Source organism: Bombina bombina, chromosome 1 (assembly GCF_027579735.1).
Source record: "Bombina bombina isolate aBomBom1 chromosome 1, aBomBom1.pri, whole genome shotgun sequence".
Classification (NCBI taxonomy): Eukaryota; Metazoa; Chordata; class Amphibia; order Anura; family Bombinatoridae; genus Bombina; species Bombina bombina.
Genome location: NC_069499.1, coordinates 353,337,527 through 353,359,721, shown reverse-complemented (window position 1 = coordinate 353,359,721; position 22,195 = coordinate 353,337,527). Strand labels below are relative to the sequence as shown.

At 40.1% G+C, this 22,195-nt stretch overlaps 2 protein-coding genes across 6 annotated transcripts in view; one reads left to right on the top strand and one right to left on the bottom strand.

The window, feature by feature from the left end:
* STK16 (serine/threonine kinase 16) overlaps positions 1 to 22,195 on the top strand; it is a 75,799-nt gene that overhangs the window by 41,801 nt on the left and 11,803 nt on the right. For all 5 annotated transcript variants that reach the window (XM_053698193.1, XM_053698189.1, XM_053698190.1 and 2 more), the window contains one exon: positions 29 to 149. In XM_053698193.1, coding sequence (XP_053554168.1) covers positions 29 to 149 — 121 coding nt within the window. The remainder of the gene's footprint in view (positions 1 to 28; positions 150 to 22,195) is intronic.
* Positions 1 to 22,195, bottom strand: part of LOC128645308 (beta-galactosidase) — a 187,495-nt gene that overhangs the window by 155,870 nt on the left and 9,430 nt on the right. The gene's annotated exons all lie outside the window — the stretch shown is intronic.

Genomic DNA, 22,195 nt, shown 5'->3' with positions numbered 1-22,195 from the left:
TTTATTTGTGTTTGTTTTTCTTTTGCAGGGACCTAAAACCCACAAATGTTCTCCTTGAAGATGATGATCGACCAATATTGATGGACCTGGGATCCATGAACCATGCACGCATTGAGGTGAATGGGTCTCGACAAGCTATGGCAGTGCAGGTAATACAGGGTTCTATGCAAAATCAATGGTTAAAGGGAGAGTCAAGTCAAAATGAAACGTTCATGATTCAGATAGAGAATGTAATTTTAAACATCTTTCCAATTTTCTTTTATCATCAAATTTACTTTGTTCTCTTGGTATTCTTTGTTGAAAGCTAAACCTAGGTAGGCTCCTATGCTAATTTCTAAGCCCTTGAAGGGCGACTCTTACCTCAGTGCATTTTGACAGTTTTTCACAGTTAGACATTGCTAGTTCATGTGTGCCATATAGTTAAGATTGTGCTCGCTCTTATGGAGTTATTGATGTGTCAGCACTGATTGACTAAAATGCAAGTCTGTCAAAAGAACTGAGATAAGGGGACTGTCTGCAGGGACTTAGATACAAGGTAATCAGAGAGGTAAAAAGTGTATTAATATAACAGTGTTGGTTATGCAAAACTGGGGAATGGGTAATAAAGGGATTTATCTATCTTTTTAAAAATAAAATGTTGATGTAGACTTTTCCTTTTAAAGGGACAGTAACCTTAAAAATGTTATATAATTCTGCATATAGTGCAGAATTATATAACATTATCTTAGCGGTAGTTTTCAAAATCAAAAGCTTTTAGAGATTTTTGCTATCAAACTTGCACTGGTCTTCTAGCGGGAGCGAGCTACATTCTGTTCAATTTCGCGATCGGGTGCGCTGTGATTAGACGGCATGCACGTGAAGAGCTTTTGAAAACCAAGACCCGATCAGAAGAGCCTGGAGAGGAGACCAGGTAAGTGCAACTTTAATAGCAAAATTTTTTTCAAAGCTTTTGATTTTGAAAGCTGCCTCTATATAAAAAAATTAAGATTTCTTTTTTAAGACATGATGAGTCCACGGATCATCTTAATTACTAATGGGATATTCACCTCCTGGTCAGCAGGAGGCGGCAAAGAGCACCACAGCAGAGCTGTTAAATAGCTCCTCCCCTCCCTACCACTCCAGTCATTCTCTTTGCCTACGTTAGTGATAGGAAGTGGTAAAGTGAGGTGTAAGAATAGATTCTTCAATCAAGAGTTTATTGTTTTTAAAGTAGTACAAGATTGTGCTGCTTTGTTCTAGGGTGTAGCCGTAGTCCATATCAGTCTCTTCAGTCAGGCTTTGGTGGCTTTAGAACAATGGGAACTTGTGGGACATAATTCTCACTGCGCCTCCCATGTATTTTGCTGCCCTATATACCTTAGTCTGAGGAAAAAGATTACTTAGCATGCCTTTTTTTCCACAGGTCAATGGGAGGAAGAGGACCTCTTAAGCCTGTGAGCTGCCTAGCTGTCAGGCAGAAGGTAAGGTAAGTGCTACTTTATGTATTTTCTGGAGACCCAGGAAGGAGTAAGCACACCATATTGTTATTTTGTACAATAGGTGCCCTAGAATGAGGTACTTTTATTGGGACATTGTAAGCCCTCCTAGTGTGGAGTGGTATTGAGACAGCCTTTTTTGGTGCAGGTACTGGGGCTGGGGAAAGAGACAGTAGCGTTTTTACATTGCTCTGGTGGTTTCACATTTAATCTCCTCAGTGTTCCTTAGTTTAACAGAACAGAGTTGTAATTAGATATGGTACGCCCACGATGGGCGGGGCTTCCGGTTTTGTGCCATTTCAGCCTGCGCCTCAGTCAGGATTATTACATTTCTGAGGGGGCTGTCTAGAAACGCATGGTCCGTGACAGAGCATGCGTTTCTAGCACCGGTTTCTCTGTAGCGCTCCGGATTAACTCTGCAACGCAACGGTTTTAAAAAATGTTTTGTTTCTGCAGCACTGATCTGACTCTCGGACTCCAGTTTTCCTGTCAGGTAGGAGCACCACAGTTTGTTGCTGTGGTGTAGAGGTGTTTATTGGGCATTAGTTTGCTAGTTAACTAAATTGCAGGCCTTTAAAGTAAAAAAGTAGTCACTTTGAATTTAAAGAGACAGTAAAAAAATTTTGGGTTAAAATTTTTTATTAGTAAAAGAATTTTATTATTGAACATTTGGTCATTTGTGAACTAATATGGACCAAGGAGCCTTACAAAATGTTTCTTGCTCCTTGTGTTTTGAAGCTAATGTGGAACCACCAATCCCTTTCTGTCCCACATGTATTGAAAGGACTTTAAATTATAGGGAAAATATTTTTTCTGAGCAAAACTTTTCAAAAGCGGATGCTGTCCAATAGTCTAATGACATGGGTCAAAGTATGCCGCAGCTTTCTCCCCAAGTATCCCAAATTTTACCGCCCACACAAGCAGTGCCCTGCACTTCTGCTCTAGCGCCTGCTGGAATTACTTTAAAAGACATAGCTTCTCTCATGTCTTCTACAATTTCTGATGCAGTCTGCTTTCCCAATGTTGCAAGGCAAACGTAAGAGGAAATCCAGACATTCAGTAAGTTCTGACGCCATCATGACAATTTCGGAAGCGCCTTCTCAGGGTCATGAGGAGGGGGGTGCCTCTGTAACATCTGAGGGTGAAATCTCAGATTCAGAAAGTGTACTGCCTTTGACGGACTCTGAGGTGGTATCTTTTAGGTTTAAACTAGAGCACCTCCGCCTGTTGCTTAGGGAGATTTTGGTTACTTTGGATGACTGTGACTCCACGGTTGTGGTTATGCCTGAGAAGTCTAGTAAATTGGACAGATACTTTGAGGTTCCTTCTTACTCAGACGTATTTCCAGTTCCAAAGAGAGCTTCAGAGATTATTACTAAGGAATGGGAGAGACCAGGCAAATTCCCCTTTCTCCCTCTCCTATTTTCAAGAAGATGTTTCCCATAGCTGACTCTTTTAAGGAGGCTTGGCAAACGGTTCCTAAGGTGAAAGGGGCCATTTCCACCTTAGCCAAGAGAACTACTATTCCCATAGAGGATAGTTGTGCTTTCAAAGATCCTATGGATAAGAAGTTAGAGGGTCTACTTAAGAAGATTTATGTTCATCAGGGTCTGCAATGGCAGCCAGCTGCGTGCATTGCTACTGTCACTAGTGCTGCAGCATATTGGTTTGATGCACTGTCGGAATCTCTTACGACTAAGACTTCCTTGGATTGAATCCAAGGCAGGATAAAGGCTCTGAAGCTAGCTAATGCCTTTATTACTGACTCTTCCCTTCAAATTTTTAAGATGGGAGCTAAGATTTCAGGTTTCTCTATTTTAGCCAGCAGAGCTTTATGGTTAAAGCCTTGGTCTGCGGATGTTTCCTCTAAGTCTAAGCTTCTGGCTATTCCTTACATAGGCAAGACCTTATTTGGACCTGGCCTATCAGAGATTATCTCCGATATCTCGGAAGGTAAGGGTCATCTTCTTCCTCAAGATAAGAGAAACAAGCAGAAGGGATGACAGAGTAATTTTTCGTTCCTTTTGAAATTTCAAGGGAAATTCTTCATCTTCCTCATCCAAGCAGGAACAACCCAAACCTGTATGGAGACCTAACCAGTCTTGGACTAAGGGAAAGCAATCCAAGAAGCCTGCTATTGAATCCAAGACAGCATGAAGGGCATGCCCCCGATCCGGGACCGGATCTTGTCAAGGGCAGACTTTCCTTCTTCGCTCAGGTTTGGGTTCAGGATGTTCAGGATCCCTGGGCAATAGAAATTGTGTCTCAGGGATACAAACTAGAGTTCAAAAGTTTTCCTCCCAGGGGCAGATTTCTTCTTTCAAGATTTATCTGCAGATCAGACAAAGAGAGAGGCATTCTTACATTGTGTAAGAGACCTCTCCGTCCTAGGAGTGATTGTTCCTGTTCCAGTACTGGAACGGGGTCAAGGCTTTTATTCTAATCTGTGGTTCCCAAAAAAGAGGGGACCTTCAGACCAATTTTGGATCTCAAGAGTCTAAACAAATTTCTAAGGGTTCTGTCCTTCAAGATGGAAACTATCCGTTCCATCCTTCCCTTAATCCAGGAGGGTCAATTTATGACAACAGTGGATTTAAAGGATGCGTACCTACATGTCCCTATTCACAAGGATCATCACAAGTTCCTAAGGTTTGCCTTCCAGGACAAGCACTTCCAGTTTGTGGCTCTTCCTTTCGGTCTTTCCACTGTTCCCAGAAATTTCTCAAAGGTTCTGGGGTCTCTGTTGGCGGTCCTTCGGACATGGAGCATTGTGGTGGCACCTTATCTGGACGACATACTTGTCCAGGCGCCATCCTTTCAACAAGCAAAATCCCACACCGACATGGTGTTAGCTTTCCTGCGAACACACGGGTGGAAGGTACATTTAGAAAAGAGTTCTTTAGTTCCAAATACAAGGGTAACTTTCTTGGGAACAATAATAGATTCTCTATCTATGAAGATTTTTCTGACAAAGGTCAGGAAATCAAAGATTATCAATACTTGCTTAGTCCTTCAGTCTTCTCCTCCGTCAGTGGCTCAATGTATGGAGGTAATCGGGCTGATGGTGGCGGCAATGGACATCATCCCGTTTGCTCGGGTTCCATCTCAGACCTCTGCAGTTAAGCATGCTCAGGCAATGGAACGGAGATTATGCAGACTTGTCTCCTCGGATAATTCTGGAACAGGAGACAAGGGATTCTCTTCAATGGTGGTTGTCTCAGCATCATCTCTCCCAGGAAACCTGCTTTCGCAGACCATCTTGGGTGATTGTGACAACAGACGCCAGCCTTCTGGGGTGGGGAGCAGTCTAGGTCTTCGTAAAAGCTCAGGGAGTTTGGACTCAGAGTCTGTTCTTCCTATAAACATTCTAGAACTGAGAGTGATCTTCAATGCCCTTCTGACCTGGCCCCAGTTAGCCTCTCTTCGGTTTATCAGGTTCCAGTCGGACAACATAACTTCAGTGGCTTACATCAATCATCAAGGAGGAACAAGGAGTTCCTTAGCGATGACAGAGGTAACCAAAATAATTCAGTGGGCGGAAGCCCACTCTTGTTGTCTATCGGCGATCCATATCCCAGGGGTGGACAACTGGGAGGCGGATTTCTTGAGCAGACAGACTTTTCATCCGGGGGTGTGGGAACTCCATCCGGAAGTGTTTTCCAATCTGATTCTCAAGTGGGGTCAGCCGGAATTGGATCTCGTGGCATCTCGTCAGAATGCCAAGCTCCCGAGATACAGGTCGAGGTCCAGGGACTCCCAGGCGGAACTGGTTCCTTGGACCTTCAGTCTGGCATACCTATTTCCTCCGTTTGCTCTTCTTTCTCGGGTAATTGCTCGAGTCAAAGAGGAGAGGGCTTCAGTAATCCTCATACCACCGGCCTGGCCTTGCAGGATTTGGTATGCGGATCTGGTGGAGATGGCGTCTCTGCCTCCTTGGAGACTCCCGTAGAGGAAGGACCTTCTGATTCAGGGGCCCTTTCTTTACCCAAACTTAGTTTCTCTGAAGCTGACTGCTTGGAGATTGAACGCTTAATTTTATCCAAGCGGGGTTTTTCTGAATTCGGTCATAGAGACCATGATTCACGCTCGTAAGCCTGTAACTAGAAAGATTTACCATAAAATTTGGCGTAAATATTTCTATTGGTGTGAATCCAAGGGCTACTCATTGAGTAGAGTTAGGATTCCTAGAATTTTGACTTTTCTTCAAGAGGGTTTGGAGAGAGGTTTATCGGCGAGTTCACTAAAAGGTCAAATCTCGGCCTTATCTACTTTGTTGCACAAACGTCTGGCGGATGTCCCAGATGTACAATCTTTTTGTCAGGCCGTGGTCAGGATCAGGCCTGTGTTCAAACCAGTTACTCCTCCATGGAGTTTGAATTTAGTTCACAATGTTCTGCAGCGGCCGCCGTTTGAGCCTATGCATTCCTTAGATGTTAAGTTGTTATCTTGGAAAGTTTTATTTCTGAGTGTTTTATTTCTGAGTGTCTGAGTTCTCTGCATTACAGTGTAAGTCTCCTCAAGAGATTGTTGTTCCTTCATTGTGTCCTAATCCTGTTTCTCAGAAAGAGCGTCTTTTGCACAATTTGGACATAGTTCGTGCTTTAAAGTTTTACCTGCAGGCGACCAAAGGATTTTCGCCAGTCTTCTGCTTTGTTTGTGTTTTTTTCAGGAAAACGTAAGGGTCAGAAAGCTACGGCTACTTCCCTTTCTTTTTGTCTGAAGAGTATCATCCGTTTTACATATGAGATTGCTGGACAGCAGCCTCCAGAGAGAGTTACGGCTCATTCCACGAGGGCTGTTGCTTCCTCATGGGTGTTCAAGAATGAAGCTTCTGTGGAACAGATTTGCAAGGCTGCAACTTGGGTCCTCTCTTAACACTTTTTCAAAGTTTTACAAATTTGACACTTTTGCCTCTGCTGAGCCCGTTTTTGGGAGAAAGGTTCTTCAAGCAGTGGTGCCTTCCCTTTAGGTGCCCTGTCTTGTCCCTCCCGTATCATCTGTGTACTCTAGCTTGGGTATTGGATCCCATTAGTAATTAAGATGATCCGTGGACTCATCATGCCTTAAAAAAAGAAAACAAAATTTATGCTTACCTGATAAATGTATTTCTTTTTTGACACAATGAGTCCACGGCCCGCCCATTTTTTGTGAGACAGGTTGTTGGTTATTATAAACTTCAGACACCTCTGCACCTTGGATTTTCCTTTCTCTCCTTAACTCACTTAATGACTGGAGTGGGAGGGGAGGAGCTATTTAACAGCTCTGCTGTGGTGCTCTTTGCCGCCTCCTGCTGACCAGGAGGTGAATATCCCATTAGTAATTAAGATGATCCGTGGACTCATCGTGTCAAAAAAGAAATAAATTTATCAGGTAAGCATACATTTTGTTTTTTTCCGCCTATAAGTCACAATCTTCTTCTCCTGTGTATTTTTGGTTTGTTTTTATCTTTTAAAATGCAAACAATAGTCTATATTTATTTAAAACAATAAATATTGCCTTTCTGATTACAGTACTGTACTATCTTTCTGTGGGTATTACGTATTCAAAAGTGTCCAAAATTATATAAAACTACCTTTAGCTTATATGTATAAGGCTGCATTATGATGTGTGTGTGTGTTTGTGTATATATATATATATATATATATATATATATATATATATATATATATATATATATATATATATATATATATATACAGGGAGTGCAGAATTATTAGGCAAATGAGTATTTTGACCACATCATCCTCTTTATGCATGTTGTCTTACTCCAAGCTGTATAGGCTCGAAAGCCTACTACCAATTAAGCATATTAGGTGATGTGCATCTCTGTAATGAGAAGGGGTGTGGTCTAATTACATCAACACCCTATATCAGGTGTGCATAATTATTAGGCAACTTCCTTTCCTTTGGCAAAATGGGTCAAAAGAAGGACTTGACAGGCTCAGAAAAGTCAAAAATAGTGAGATATCTTGCAGAGGGATGCAGCACTCTTAAAATTGCAAAGCTTCTGAAGCGTGATCATCGAACAATCAAGCGTTTCATTCAAAATAGTCAACAGGGTCGCAAGAAGCGTGTGGAAAAACCAAGGCGCAAAATAACTGCCCATGAACTGAGAAAAGTCAAGCGTGCAGCTGCCAAGATGCCACTTGCCACCAGTTTGGCCATATTTCAGAGCTGCAACATCACTGGAGTGCCCAAAAGTACAAGGTGTGCAATACTCAGAGACATGGCCAAGGTAAGAAAGGCTGAAAGACGACCACCACTGAACAAGACACACAAGCTGAAACGTCAAGACTGGGCCAAGAAATATCAAGACTTGTACACTCTTTTTGACACCCGTGTTGTTTTTGTTTTTTGGGGGGTCTTTCTCATTCCATACCGACATTCAGCACTACAAGTAGAATTTGTTGTCATATAGATGTATCTAGATTTATATTATGAGATGATTGATGGAAATTTGATTTTTTCTGATTCGATTTTTTTAAATTTGGCTTCTCATTTTTTGAACTATTGTCTACAATAGGAGCTGAGACTCCATTTATTTAGCTTAGGGAATAGTATGCATTATTATGGATCATATTTTATAAAAAAATTTTTATGTATATTCACATAGGAGTAGGTGGAAGCGTACTGCTAATTTGGGGTGTCATTCATTGTGTGTTGATAATGGATGCTTTTTTTGTTTTTTTAATTATATATTTTTTGCTTAAATATTTTTTGCTTAAAAATTTTTTTTTGCTTTGAACAAGAGGTGAAGCTACATATGTTTAGTCTATGCAACGTGATGGATTATAACAATATGTTTTAGGTATTTGGTTAAGCACCTTTGTTTGTTTTTAGATGGTTGGAGAGGTACCGTATCATCAAGTGCCGGTCCGATAGTAGAGCTACACACCTTTTGTAACTAAGGCTTACGCAGTTTTTCTTTTTACATATAGAGCCTACAGTTGAGCGCATACAGTATAATTATGGGGGGTGTGCCTATTAGTGTCAGTGTGACACGCAGCACTTGTCAAAACTCTGCGTTTTGATACGCCTACAGGTGGGCGGTCCAATCCATGATTGGATACATCTCGGAACTTTATTTACTTTTGTGATGAGTGCCGTTGCAGAGTGATTATGTGCGGCACAATTAGGGCTTATTTTTATTTTATTCATCTATTTATATTTATTCTTTATTGCATATTGACGACTCTGATGCTATGCAATATTGATTATCCGTTTTCTAGTATCGCTTGGGGTAGCTGATCTGATGCATATATAGATCAGCTTCGGCTATTAATGAGTGTTAAACATTAGCGTTTTATAGGTGGTCTCACAGTAATTTTAGTCCTACATATGCAGTGATCTAGGCAAATGTTTATTTGGGTTTATAAAGGTGATATTTCAGTTTTTAGGTGGTATGCGCCCCTAGTGACAGGTGGGCGTTGTTTGAGAACATACAACAATGGCGTATTGAGCCTGAGGTGCCAGGACGCTTCTGATTGGTGGAATTACGATCCCCAGGAGCCAGGGCGATGCTGATTGGTCGAATTACGATCCCCATTCTTACTGTTTATTTACGGTTTTGTCTGTATATTTACGCAATTTTTTAGCTGATGTTCATGTCAGGTTGGAATGAGATTGCCCCTCTTTATTGACAATACGGGGTTTCATGCTTAAAATGTTTTATTACTATTCGATTGATTCACTGTATATATTGGTAGTTTTCTATCATTGATAGCTATTGGTCACTATGTGTTATGTATCTTTGGCCATGATTGGTCAATCACTAGGGGAGGGTAATTTGGAGCCTATTTAAGGCCTGTATTTTCACATTGTTAATTTGTCAGAGGAAGGGACTGTTGCTGTCCCGAAACGTCACATTTTTTAATTAAAACTTTTTGTCACAGTTGGAACAGTTCAGTGAGTGCTTCTTTGCTACATTGTATTATTATCCTTATAGCACCCTGACAAGCTGCAAGAGTTGGTGAGAGTGCACTTACACCATTCTTTGTGTATATATATATATATATATATATATATATATATATATATTTCTCATGTAAGGTGTATCCAGTCCACGGATCATCCATTACTTGTGGGATATTCTCATTCCCAACAGGAAGTTGCAAGAGGACACCCACAGCAGAGCTGTAATATAGCTCCTCCCCTAACTGTCATAGCCTGTCATTCTCTTGCAACTCTCAACAAGCAAGGACGTTGTAGGAGAGAGTGGTTAAATATAGCTAGTTTATTTTCTTCAATCAAAAGTTTGGTTTCTATGATCTTAGCAGGTTGTAACTAAGATCCATTGCTGTTCTCACATATGTCTGAGGGGATTACACAGATGAGGTAACTTCAGCGAGAGAATGGCGTGCAGTTTATTCTGCTATCAGGTATGTGCAGTTATAATTTTTTCTAGAGATGGAAAACACTAGAAAATGCTGCTGATACCGGATTAATGTAAGTTAAGCCTGAATACAGTGATTTAATAACGACTGGTATCATGCTTACTCCCAGGGGTAATACCCTTATGATAGTGCAATATAAAACGTTTGCTGGCATAGTTTTTATATAATGTTTGGTGATAAAACTTTATTGGGGCCTAGTTTTTTCCACATGGCTGGCTTAAATTTTGACTAGAAACAGTTTGCTGAGGCTTTCCACTGTTGTAGTATAAACGTTACAGTTGGTGCAGTTAAAATTACAAACTGTGACATCCAGCTTCCCTCAAAGGCCCTCTGAATGCTATAGGACATCTCTAAAGGGCCCAAAGGCTTTCCAAAATCGTTTATTGGGGAAGGTAGGGCCACAGCTTGCTGTGGCAGTTGGTTGTGACTGTTAAAAAAACGTCTTTTCGTTTTTTTGATCCGTTTTTTGAACTAAGGGGTTAATCATCCATTTGCAAGTGGGTGCAATGCTCTGTTAGCCTATTATACACACTGTAAAAAATTCGTTTGATTTACTGCATTTTTTCACTGTTTTTCAAATTCTGACAAAATTTGTTTCTCTTAAAGGCACAGTACCGTTTTTTATATTTGCTTGTTAACTTGATTTAAAGTGTCCAAGCTTGGTAGTCTCATTGCTAGTCTCTATAAACATGTCTGACATAGAAGAAACTCCTTGTTTATTATGTTTAAAAGCCATGGTGGAACCCCCTCTTAGAATGTGTACCAAATGTACTGATTTCATTTTATGCAATAAAGATAATTTTCTGTCTTTAAAAAATTTATCACCAGAGGAATCTGATGAGGGGGAAGTTATGCCGACTAACTCTCCCCACGTGTCAGACCCTTTGACTCCCGCTTAAGGGACTCACGCTCAAATGGCGCCAAGTACATCTAGGGCGCCCATAGAGTTTACTTTACAAGACATGGCGGCAGTCATGGATAATACGCTGTCAGCGGTATTAGCCAGACTACCTGAACTTAGAGGTAAGCGAGATAGCTCTGGGGTGAGACAAAATGCAGAGCATACTGACGCTTTAAGAACCATGTCTGATACTGCCTCACAATATGCAGAAGCTGAGGAAAGAGAGCTTCAGTCAGTGGGTGATGTTAATGACTCAGGAAAGATACCTGATTCTAATATTTCTACATTTAAATTTAAGCTTGAACACCTCCGCGTGTTGCTTAGGGAGGTTTTAGCTGCTCTGAATGACTGTGATACCATTGCAGTGCCAGAGAAATTGTGTAGACTGGATAAATACTTTGCAGTGCCGGTGTGTACTGATGTTTTTCCAAATACCTAAAAGGTTTACAGAAATTATTAATAAGGAATGGGATAGACCAGGTGTGCCATTCTCTTCCCCTCCTATTTTTAGAAAAATGTTTCCAATAGACGCCACCACACGGGACTTATGGCAGACAGTCCCTAAGGTGGAGGGAGCAGTTTCTACTCTAGTAAAGCGTACTACTATCCCTGTCGAGGACAGTTGTGCTTTTTTTTTTTTTTTTTAGACCCAATGGATAAAAAATTAGAGGTTACCTTAAGAAAATATTTATTCAACAAGGTTTTATCCTACAGCCCCTTGCATGCATTGCCCCTGTCACTGCTGTTGCGGCGTACTGGTTTGAGTCTCTGGAAGAGGCTTTACAGGTAGCGACTCCATTGGATGACATACTTGGCAAACTTAGAGCACTTAAGCTAGCCAATTCTTTTATTCTGATGCCATTGTTCATTTGACTAAACTAAGGCTAAGAATTCTGGTTTTGCTATACAGGCGCGCAGAGCGCTATGGCTTAGATCATGGTCAGCTGACGTGACTTCAAAATCTAAGCTACTTAACATTCCCTTCAAGGGGCAGACCCTATTCGCGCCTGGTTTGAAGGAGATTATTGCTGATATCACTGGAGGAAAATGTCATGCCCTTCCTCAGGACAGGTCCAAATCTAGGGCCAAACAGTCTAATTTTCATGCCTTTCGAAACTTCAAGGCAGGTGCGGCATCAACTTCCTCTAATGCTAAACAAGAGGGAACTTTTGCTCAATCCAAGACGGTCTGGAGACCAATCCAGACCTGGAAAAAAGGGAAGCAGGCCAAAAAGCCTGCTGCTGCCTCTAAAACAGCATGAAGGTAACGGATCTAGTAGGGGGCAGACTTTCACTCTTCGCCCAGGCTTGGGCAAGAGATGTTCAGGATCTTTGGGCGTTGGAAATTATATCCCAGGGATATCTCCTGGACTTTAAAGCTTCCCCCCCAAAAGGGAGATTTCACCTTTCACAATTATCTGCAAACCAGATAAAGAGAGAGGCATTCTTACACTGTGTACGAGTCCTCCTAGTTATGGGAGTGATCCATCCAGTTCCAAAGGAGGAACAGGGACAGGGTTTTTACTCAAATCTGTTTGTGGTTCCCAAAAAAGAGGGAACCTTCAGACCAATTTTGGATCTAAAGATCTTAAACAAATTCCTCAAAGTTCCATCATTCAAGATGGAAACTATTCGTACCATCCTACCAATGATCCAGGAGGGTCAATATATGACTACAGTGTATCTAAAGGATGCTTATCTTCACATTCCGATACACAAACATCATCATCGGTTTCTCAGGTTTGCCTTTCTAGACAGGCATTACCAGTTTGTAGCTCTTCCCTTTGGATTAGCTACAGCCCCAAGAATCTTTACAAAGGTTCTAGGGTCGCTTCTGGCGGTCCTAAGGCCGCGGGGCATAGCAGTAGCCCCTTATTTAGACGACATCCTGATACAGGCGTCAAACTTCCAAATTGCCAAGTCTCATACAGACGTAGTACTGGCATTTCTGAGGTCGCATGGGTGGAAAGTGAACGAGGAAAGAGTTCTCTAGCCCCACTCACAAGAGTTTCCTTTCTAGGGACTCTGATAGATTCTGTAGAAATGAAAATTTACCTGACGGAGTCCAGGTTATCAAAGCTTCTAATTTCCTGCCGGGTTCTTCATTCCATTCCGCGCCCTTTGGTGGCTCAGTGTATGGAAGTAATCGGCTTAATGGTAGCGGCAATGGACATAGTGCCGTTTGCACGCTTACATCTCAGACCGCTGCAACTATGCATGCTCAGTCAGTGGAACGGGGATTACACAGATTTGTCCCCTCAACTGAATCTGGACCAAGAGACCAGGGATTCTCTTCTCTGGTGGCTATCTCGGGTCCATCTGTCCAAAGGTATGACCTTTCGCAGGCCAGATTGGACAATTGTAACAACAGATGCCAGCCTTCTAGGTTGGGGTGCAGTCTGGAATTCCCTGAAGGCTCAGGGATCGTGGACTCAGGAGGAGTCTCTCCTTCCAATAAATATTCTGGAACTAAGAGCGATATTCAATGCTCTTCAGACTTGGCCTCAGTTAGCAACTCTGAGGTACATCAGATTTCAGTCGGACAACATCACGACTGTAGCTTACATCAACCATCAAGGGGGAACAAGAAGTTCCCTAGCGATGTTAGAAGTTTCAAAAATAATTCGCTGGGCAGAGATTCACTCTTGCCACCTATCAGCTATCCATATCCCAGGTGTAGAGAACTGGGAGGCGGATTTTCTAAGTCGTCAGACTTTTCATCCGGGAGAGTGGAAACTCCATCAGGAGGTTTTTGCACAACTGATTCATCGTTGGGGCAAACCAGAACTGGATCTCATGGCGTCTCGCCAGAACGCCAAGCTTCCGTGTTACGGATCCAGGTCCAGGGATCCCAAGGCGACACTGATAGATGCTCTAGCAGCGCCCTGGTCTTTCAACCTGTCTTATGTGTTTCCACCGTTTCCTCTGCTCCCTCGACTGATTGCCAAGATCAAGCAGGAGAGAGCATTGGTGATTCTGATAGCACCTGCGTGGCCACGCAGTACCTGGTATGCAGATCTAGTGGACATGTCACCAGGAAAATGTAACATAAGATATGGCGTAAATATCTTTATTGGTGTGAATCCAAGGGTTACTCATGGAGTAAGGTCAGGATTCCCAGGATATTATCTTTTCTCCAAGAAGGTTTGGAAAAAGGATTGTCAGCTAGTTCCTTAAAGGGACAGATTTCTGCTCTGTCTATTCTTTTGCACAAGCGTCTGGCAGATGTTCCAGACGTTCAGGCATTTTGTCAGGCTTTAGTTAGAATCAAGCCTGTGTTTAAACCTGTTGCTCCACCATGGAGCTTAAACTTGGTTCTTAATGTTCTTCAAGGAGTTCCGTTTGAACCTCTTCATTCCATAGATATCAAACTTTTATCTTGGAAAGTTCTTTTTTTGGTAGCTATTTCCTCGGCTCGTAGAGTCTCTGAGCTATCTGCCTTATAATGTGATTCTCCTTATCTGATTTTTCATACAGATAAGGTACTCCTGCGTACCAAACCTGGGTTCTTACCTAAGGTGGTATCTAACAAGAATATCAATCAAGAGATTCTTGTTCCATCCTTGTGTCCTAATCCTTCTTCGAAGAAGGAACGTCTATTACACAATCTGGACGTGGTCCGTGCTTTAAAGTTTTACTTACAAGCTACTAAAGATTTTCGTCAAACATCTGCTTTGTTTGTTGTCTACTCTGGACAGAGGAGAGGTCAAAAGGCTTCGGCAACCTCCCTTTCTTTTTGGCTAAGAAGCATAATCCGCTTAGCCTATGAGACTGCTGGACAGCAGCCTCCTGAAAGGATTACAGCTCATTCCACTAGAGCTGTGGCTTCCACTTGGGCCTTTAAAAATGAGGCTTCTGATGAACAGATTTGCAAGGCGGCGACTTGATCTTCGCTTCATACTTTTTCAAAATTTTACAAATTTGATACTTTTGCTTCTTCGGAGGCTATATTTGGGAGAGAGGTTTTACAGGCAGTGGTTCCTTCCATTTAAGTACCTGCCTTGTCCCTCCCTTCATCCGTGTACTTTAGCTTTGGTATTGGTATCCCACAAGTAATGGATGATCCGTGGACTGGATACACCTTACAAGAGAAAACACAATTTATGCTTACCTGATAAATTTATTTCTCTTGTGGTGTATCCAGTCCACGGCCTGCCCTGTCATTTTAAGGCAGGTAATTTTTAAATTTAAACTACAGTAACCACTGCACCCTATGGTTCCTCCTTTCTCGGCTTGTTTTCGGTCGAATGACTGGCTATGACAGTTAGGGGAGGAGCTATATTACAGCTCTGCTGTGGGTGTCCTCTTGCAACTTCCTGTTGGGAATGAGAATATCCCACAAGTAATGGATGATCCGTGGACTGGATACACCACAAGAGAAATAAATTTATCAGGTAAGCATAAATTGTGTTTTATCACAGAATGTTTGTGTTTTTTGCACCTGCTGTACCCTGCTTTCTTTAATATGGTCTAGTCATGTTCCAGTTACACCCTTTAATGTACATTTATGCTAATTGGGTAAATGGTTTCAGATTTCTACAACTATCCCTGTATATGTACTTAGCAGCACATATTATCCTACTATTTCACTCCAGCCTGCTTTTATCAAACATTTTGGAAGCACTTACCTTTTTTTCAACAAAGCTTGTTTATTTTTAAATGTTTGCTTTTCAGAAGTAATTATTAACCTGTCGGTACTGATGGATATCCTTTTTCCTCATGATTAAAGGAACAATAAAGTAACAAATGTGTTGTCTCACAGATGGTACTTTAGTTTCTATAAACCATTAGAAGTTTGATATTCAAGCCATTCCATAATTCCTTTTAAGGTCTTAATTTAGGAGGCAGGTTGACACTTCTTCAAGGAAAATGGTTTATAATGATTACCAGATAACCTTTCTTAGGGCTTTTGTTTGGTTGTTCAGAACCCTCTGGATCTGTGGGTAATATGCCCCATCCTCTATATCGCTGGTTTTCAGACCTGTCCCCAGGCCTCCCCAACAGGCCAGATTTTCAGGATTACCTTGGCTGAGAGCCAGTAAAATAACCATGTTTGTTAATCAGCTGATTATTTCACCTGTGCTCCTGTTCAGATATACTCAAAATCTGGCCTGTTAGGGAGGCCTGAAAACCAGTGCCCTTTATGATCTCAGAAAAAAAACTCCTGCCTAATGGGCATGAATGTGTTAAAGGATGTTTGCTCGTGTTTGTCGGTGGCATTCAGCATTCAAAACGGTCTTTTTATTCACTTTCACATGAGCGTTTCTAAAATGATTGTCTGGTCAGGAAATTCCATGTATCATCTTTTAGTAAAGTATTGCAAAATGGCTATTAGAATCTCTACTAGCTTTTCTTTTGCTAAGTTGTTCATCACACCCTTGCAGCTGAGCATTTAAGTTTAATTGATCCTAAAGTCCAGGTATCTCTCTAACAGGATACCTGTCTCTATATGAGGCTCCCTTTAATTGTTAAATGCTTGAAAGCATTTAGTCCAAAGCAGAGTGCTTTCTGCAGCCCAGTTCGGCTGGTTTTGATTAGGGTGCAGTCTACAATCATACCAGAACTAAAGGTTGTTAATTTCCTTGGAAGTTCACTTGCCTTTAAACATTAGCTGTTTTTCTGGCTCTGAAAACCTGGGGCTCCTGTCTTTTGCAGCATTATTTTGGGGTTCATTGTTGCATCCTGACAACAGTTGCATAGTAGTCTTTAGGAACTTAATACAACAAGAAATAGTCAAATGTCATCCTCAGAATGATTTCAGCAATTTTACATTCCAGGGAAACAGCTTTTCATGCAAGAGAATTGTCTCGGCAAATGGATATTTTGTCTGGAAATGTCCCATTAAGTTTGAAGTCTAGTAATAGATCTGATGACTTCGGACTTAACTGTGAAGTTACAATATACTGTATTCGCAGATATTCATGAGCATTTGATAGTGGTATACTAAAAGTCCAGATTAACAATTTGTCTTTCATCTTCTTGGCCAGTAATTCAAAGATCATGTGTGTCTTAGCTCTATATTTTCAGTCTCAGGAGCCTAATGGTGTGATGAGTGGAATCTTCACTATGTTTCTGGAATTTCTTCAGTATAGAATGGATATAAGATTGGCAATGAGATAGTGTTTGCTCTTTCATTTTAACATCAGATGAAACCAACCATTAAGTTTGGTGTTCTGATGTTCAATTATTGTTTGGATCAAGCTTGGGATTCTAACTGGTCCTCCTTTTAGGTTTTTTTATTTATTTATTATTATTTCCCCCAGAATAAGATGGTAATATGAATATAGGTGTTCTGTTTCCCACAGTAATTTTTGGCAAAATTCGGTTCTCTGCTTAGCTTGGTTACACTCTATGTAATGCTATCATAAAGAAAAAAAGGGTTTATATAGTGTAATATGAGTAATTAAAAAGATTCATGGAAATTTCTGCCCACTGAGGCCCAGATTACAAGTGGTATGCTAATGCTAGTGGGGACTTGATAGCAATATCGCTGGACCATGCTAAAATTTAGTTAGCATATTATTAATATTACAAGTTCACGGTAAAATACATTTACCAGACTATGTTTAGCCCGGCCGACATCTATATACTGTATACTGTATATTATATATATATATATATATATATATATATATATATATATATATATATATATATATATATATATATATATATATATATATATATATATAATGTAAATATTTGCATAGGAAATTAGCACATCTAGGCAAGATTCCCCGCTTGCTTTTTCCCAGAAATACCTCCATATACAATGATACCAATGCACAAGAGAATTCTGGGTAACATATGCAAATTCTCAGTTTTTTTGCTTCAAAATACTGTTTGTTTGTTTTTTAAAACTTCTTTTTTTATTGAGGCAAAGAAAACAGATACAGCATATACAAAGTATGGCAATATCTCAGAAGCAATAATACAGTTTTACAGTCACATACAACAACATATCACCTAGTAAGGACTTCGCTAGGAAAGAACATTACCCTTCATCAGTACCTCTCATTTTAATATTTAAACTCTCCAGTGTCATCGATGTTATGGAGATCCAACCAAGGGATCTGAAAACTAGAACATAGTTGAAGACATAGAAACTAGGAGATCATAAGCATAAACACGACATTCTAAAAATTCACAGAAAATAAACACTATGTCAAAACAAGACTGCAGAAATTGTATCATAGAGTAGTCTAAGAACTAATATGAATAGAAGTAGAACTGAGTACATTACTGTGGCGAACATACAATCCAAGAAACTAAAAATATAGAGGTTACAAGTTCCAAGGTTTACAATTTAGGATGATCTAGAGAGCGACCAGGATTGCAAGATTCAGGAGTCACCTAAGGGCGATTAAATGAACATATCAACCTAGTGGGTAACCGTTGATTCAACTGCCAGTTATTATTTGAAGGTTAAAAACTTGATAAGCGTGGTTAGGGCTTGATGGCGAGGGAGCTACCCCGTCCCCTACCGGCAGTCCTATACATCAAGTTTATAGTTAGGTCAAGTTGACCAGTATTCCTTATTTATTTTCCTAGGGAGACCACCTTATCATCTACACTAGCCAGGTCTTCCCCCAGGGGGCGACTCTCCAAAGTGCATGGAAAACATATGTAGTTGCCACACCTAAATCCTTCTTGACCTCAAACACCTCAACACCAGTTTCAAAACTGCAGTAGATATGTATGTAGGTTAAGAGGTATACTAAAAATTATTAGGAGAAACAAACTGCAGGCAGTAAGACACGCAAGAATAGTCATAATAAAACTATCATTATTTGGATCCGGAGAGCCATTTTCACACTACTATAGGTACAAGCTTTGGCAAAGGCTCTACGGACAGGGCAGAGACTGCATAACTCTGCCAAAAGGGAGTATAGAGGATAAATTATTTATCCCTTACCACATATACGTGGGGGGGGGGGGGGAGTGGGCGGAACCAGAGCTGGTAATGACATTCCCTTCATTAAGCCAATTGTACACCTTAATTTACTCATGCTGTATATACTCTCCCTCACAAAAAAATACTCCCTTTCTGATGAGGGCTACAATAATGAGGGAACATTCTCAGTACAAATTATAGGTGGCCAGGGATTCCAGAGTTTCTCATAAGAAAACGTTAGGGACATTAAATCTATCATATGTCTATCTATGTGGTATAATTAACTAGGATACTAGCTAAATGTGATCTAATCTAAAGAAGGGGCACATCACTCAAAAAAACTAAATATAAATCATTAGTTAATACTTTGACCTGTCATTCATGATAACCACTCAAAATACAGAGCAGGGTACACAAATATACCAGTTCCGTGTTCCGGGCTAGACACAAATTTGTACATAGATGGTAAGCGTCCATCGCAGAGCATGTAGCTAGAAATACTTATTGTGGTAAAACATACAGTGATCCAGGCATTATCCCAACTAAGGTACAAATACTAGCAAACTAGCTTACATGGGATAGCAGTCAGAAGCAAAGAAATAAGTGATGTACAGAAGTATGAGCTATACAAATAACAGTAAAATGTGTCAAATGATATATAGGAGCAGGAGGCAGTCCTCAATTGGGGATCTGACAGTATGTCTTCATGAATACATTGGGTGTTAATCCATAGTAAAGAGGGAACCTCCAAGTAGAAGAAACGTGAAGTCTCTCAAAGTTCAATTATACTGCTCAGTTGCTCATAGCTCCTGCTTGTAGAGCCTGCTTATCCTGTTTGCATGCGGGCAAACCCATCCGCCTCCAAACGAGGCCAAACAACCCGGAGAACACAAGGGGAGTAATGGCACATAGTCCGGTGCATCCGAAAACCTTGGTAGTGTTCCCAGCAGATTTGCTGTGATAAGTCCGCAGAGCTGATGTCAGAGAGAAGCGTGTGTAACAATGCGTGAACACTGCAGTTCTTCACAGAGCCTGCCCCCATGTACGAGTGGCCATACTGTGTTTCCCCCCGTATGTGCAATCCATTTGCAGTGACAGAGGGAGAACGGAGCCCCAGCTTGGGGCCCGCACTCACCGGCACCAGTGATGGAGAGCACAGCTGGGGATCTGTAGGTGCTGTTACACTGTGACTCCGGTACTGCTCCTTGCTCCTCAGCAGCGGTATCGCTGCATGTTCGCGCCGCTTGAATTGTAACAGTAAGAGCATCGAGTCTCTCACACATCCTCTTCCCATACTCCTCCAATAAATCTCTGATGCCCGTATACAGTACTTGGGTCTCCATGACGGGCAGCAGTACATCATCCCCCAAAATGGCGCTTCAGCTTGTGACAGGGAGCCCCGCTACAATTTTTCAGCCCAGCATGATGCACACAACCATCGATTCTTTATCCACATATCCCAGGCTTCTTCCTGTGTTAATGCCTTTAGGTACAAGCTATTTTCAAGGTTAAACCAAAATTCATTAAAATTATGGGGGGAGATAAAAAAACTGATTTAATTTTGAGCCATGGAGGATTTTAATTTCAGTTTTTTATTTCCCCCCATAATTTTTATGAATTTTGGTTTAACCTTGAAAATAGCTTTACCAATGCAGCAACCAGAAATCTATCTCCTAATGATGAGTTCCAAAAAGAATGAAACAGGCTGTCTATTGAGTGATTTCTGGTTTGCTGCAATAATCCTGTTAAAAGGATAGCTGTGTTAAAACAGTAGTTTGAAGCAAAAAACTGATAATTTGCATATCTAATTTGCATATCTTACCCAGAATTCTCTTGTGCATTGGTAACATTGTATATGAGGTATTTCTGGGAAAAAGCAAGCGGCGAATCTTGCCTAGATGTGCTAATTTCCTATGCAAATATTTACATTGATTTAATTTTGAGACATGGAGGATTTTAATTTCAGTTTTTTTTTATATATATATATATATATATATATATTTGATATATATGTATATTTTAATGTGTGTATGTATGTGTATATATATATATGTGTGTGTATGTGTATATATAGCCCTGGGTGCTAAATAGCACTCCAAAAAAGCTGTGATGTCACCAGAGCCACAGGCAGTTAACCTCAGTCCGGAATGGGTGCAAGAAACAAGGGAGATTACAAATAAAAAGTAATACAACACATAGAAACACGAATAAAGTTTCCAGCGCCTTGGTTGAAATATACCTGCTACACTATAAGGAAGATCCCCTATCAGATCTAAATGAAGTAACAATGATTCGGTATATATAGGAGCGCCACAAAGGGCTTAGGTATATCACAGGACTAGTCTAGATCAAATAATTCCAAGAAAACAGACTTATAAATCTAAGTCCAACAAATATCTGTTAAAATTCCTTTTAATCACTTTGGGTTATGTCCAATCAAACCCATCACATGTGTTCCATTACAATACAATCTTAAATGCAATGCAAATACAATCGAAAAATACAAAATACAATAAAAAATTACAAAATACAATAAAAAATTTACAATAAAAATTTTTTATAAAAAATTCTGGGATCTCGAAGTTCTGTCTTTTAATAAAGTATAAAAACTGAACTTATAGCTACAAATCCGGATTTTAGACTACTATCATTCAGCTCTGTGATGCTGAAGAAGCTTAAAGCTGATGGTGTGAAGTTTAACTAGATATATTTAAGATTCGAGTGGGGGTCGGGTAACGTCTACCCAATCACAGATAACACTTGCGCAAGTTAAAATAGGGCCACCAATATCCAATAGTGGAAGTAATAAACAAGTGATGACAGAAGGTGTATGATCTAATTTGTGCTCAATGTAATATAATCAAATTACAATCCAATTTTTTTTTTTTTAAAATAATAATACAATTTTTAAAAATAATAAAATCCTAAATAATTGCACTCCAAACCCACAAGTGACAGAATCGAAAATTTCAAATTTAAAATGAAAAAGATAATATAAAATCAGAGTAAAATCTGTGATTCAAAGTTAAAGTGACTTTGTGAAAAAAATACAAATGGTGCAAACAAATGATGTGTTATATATAAACCAAATCCAACCTAGCTAGAACAATACCGGTATGTTCTGAACAAATTAAACTAAAATCATCTTAACCTTAGTGGGAGATTTACAAACTTCTTTGTAAGAAAAAAGTACAAACAAATGCAAATAATCCCTAATATATAAAAAGTAATTATATGTGCGTGATACCTTAACTTCCTCAAAAAAATATATATATTGGCAATCTCCTATTCGAATAGTATCCTAGAAATTCAGATGTAAACAATGAAACAAATACAAAATACTAAATCAGAAAAAATAATAATAAGGAGTTGAACATAAAAATAAAAAATTATATGGAATGTATAAAAAATAAATAAAAATAAAGTCTGAATGGTCCTGTGAACAAAGTCCTATTGTGGATTTAAAAGTCAGTTAAAAAATCCAATCCCTGGTGTCCCTCGATAGGGTCCAATGTAGCTGATGATCCTAACTT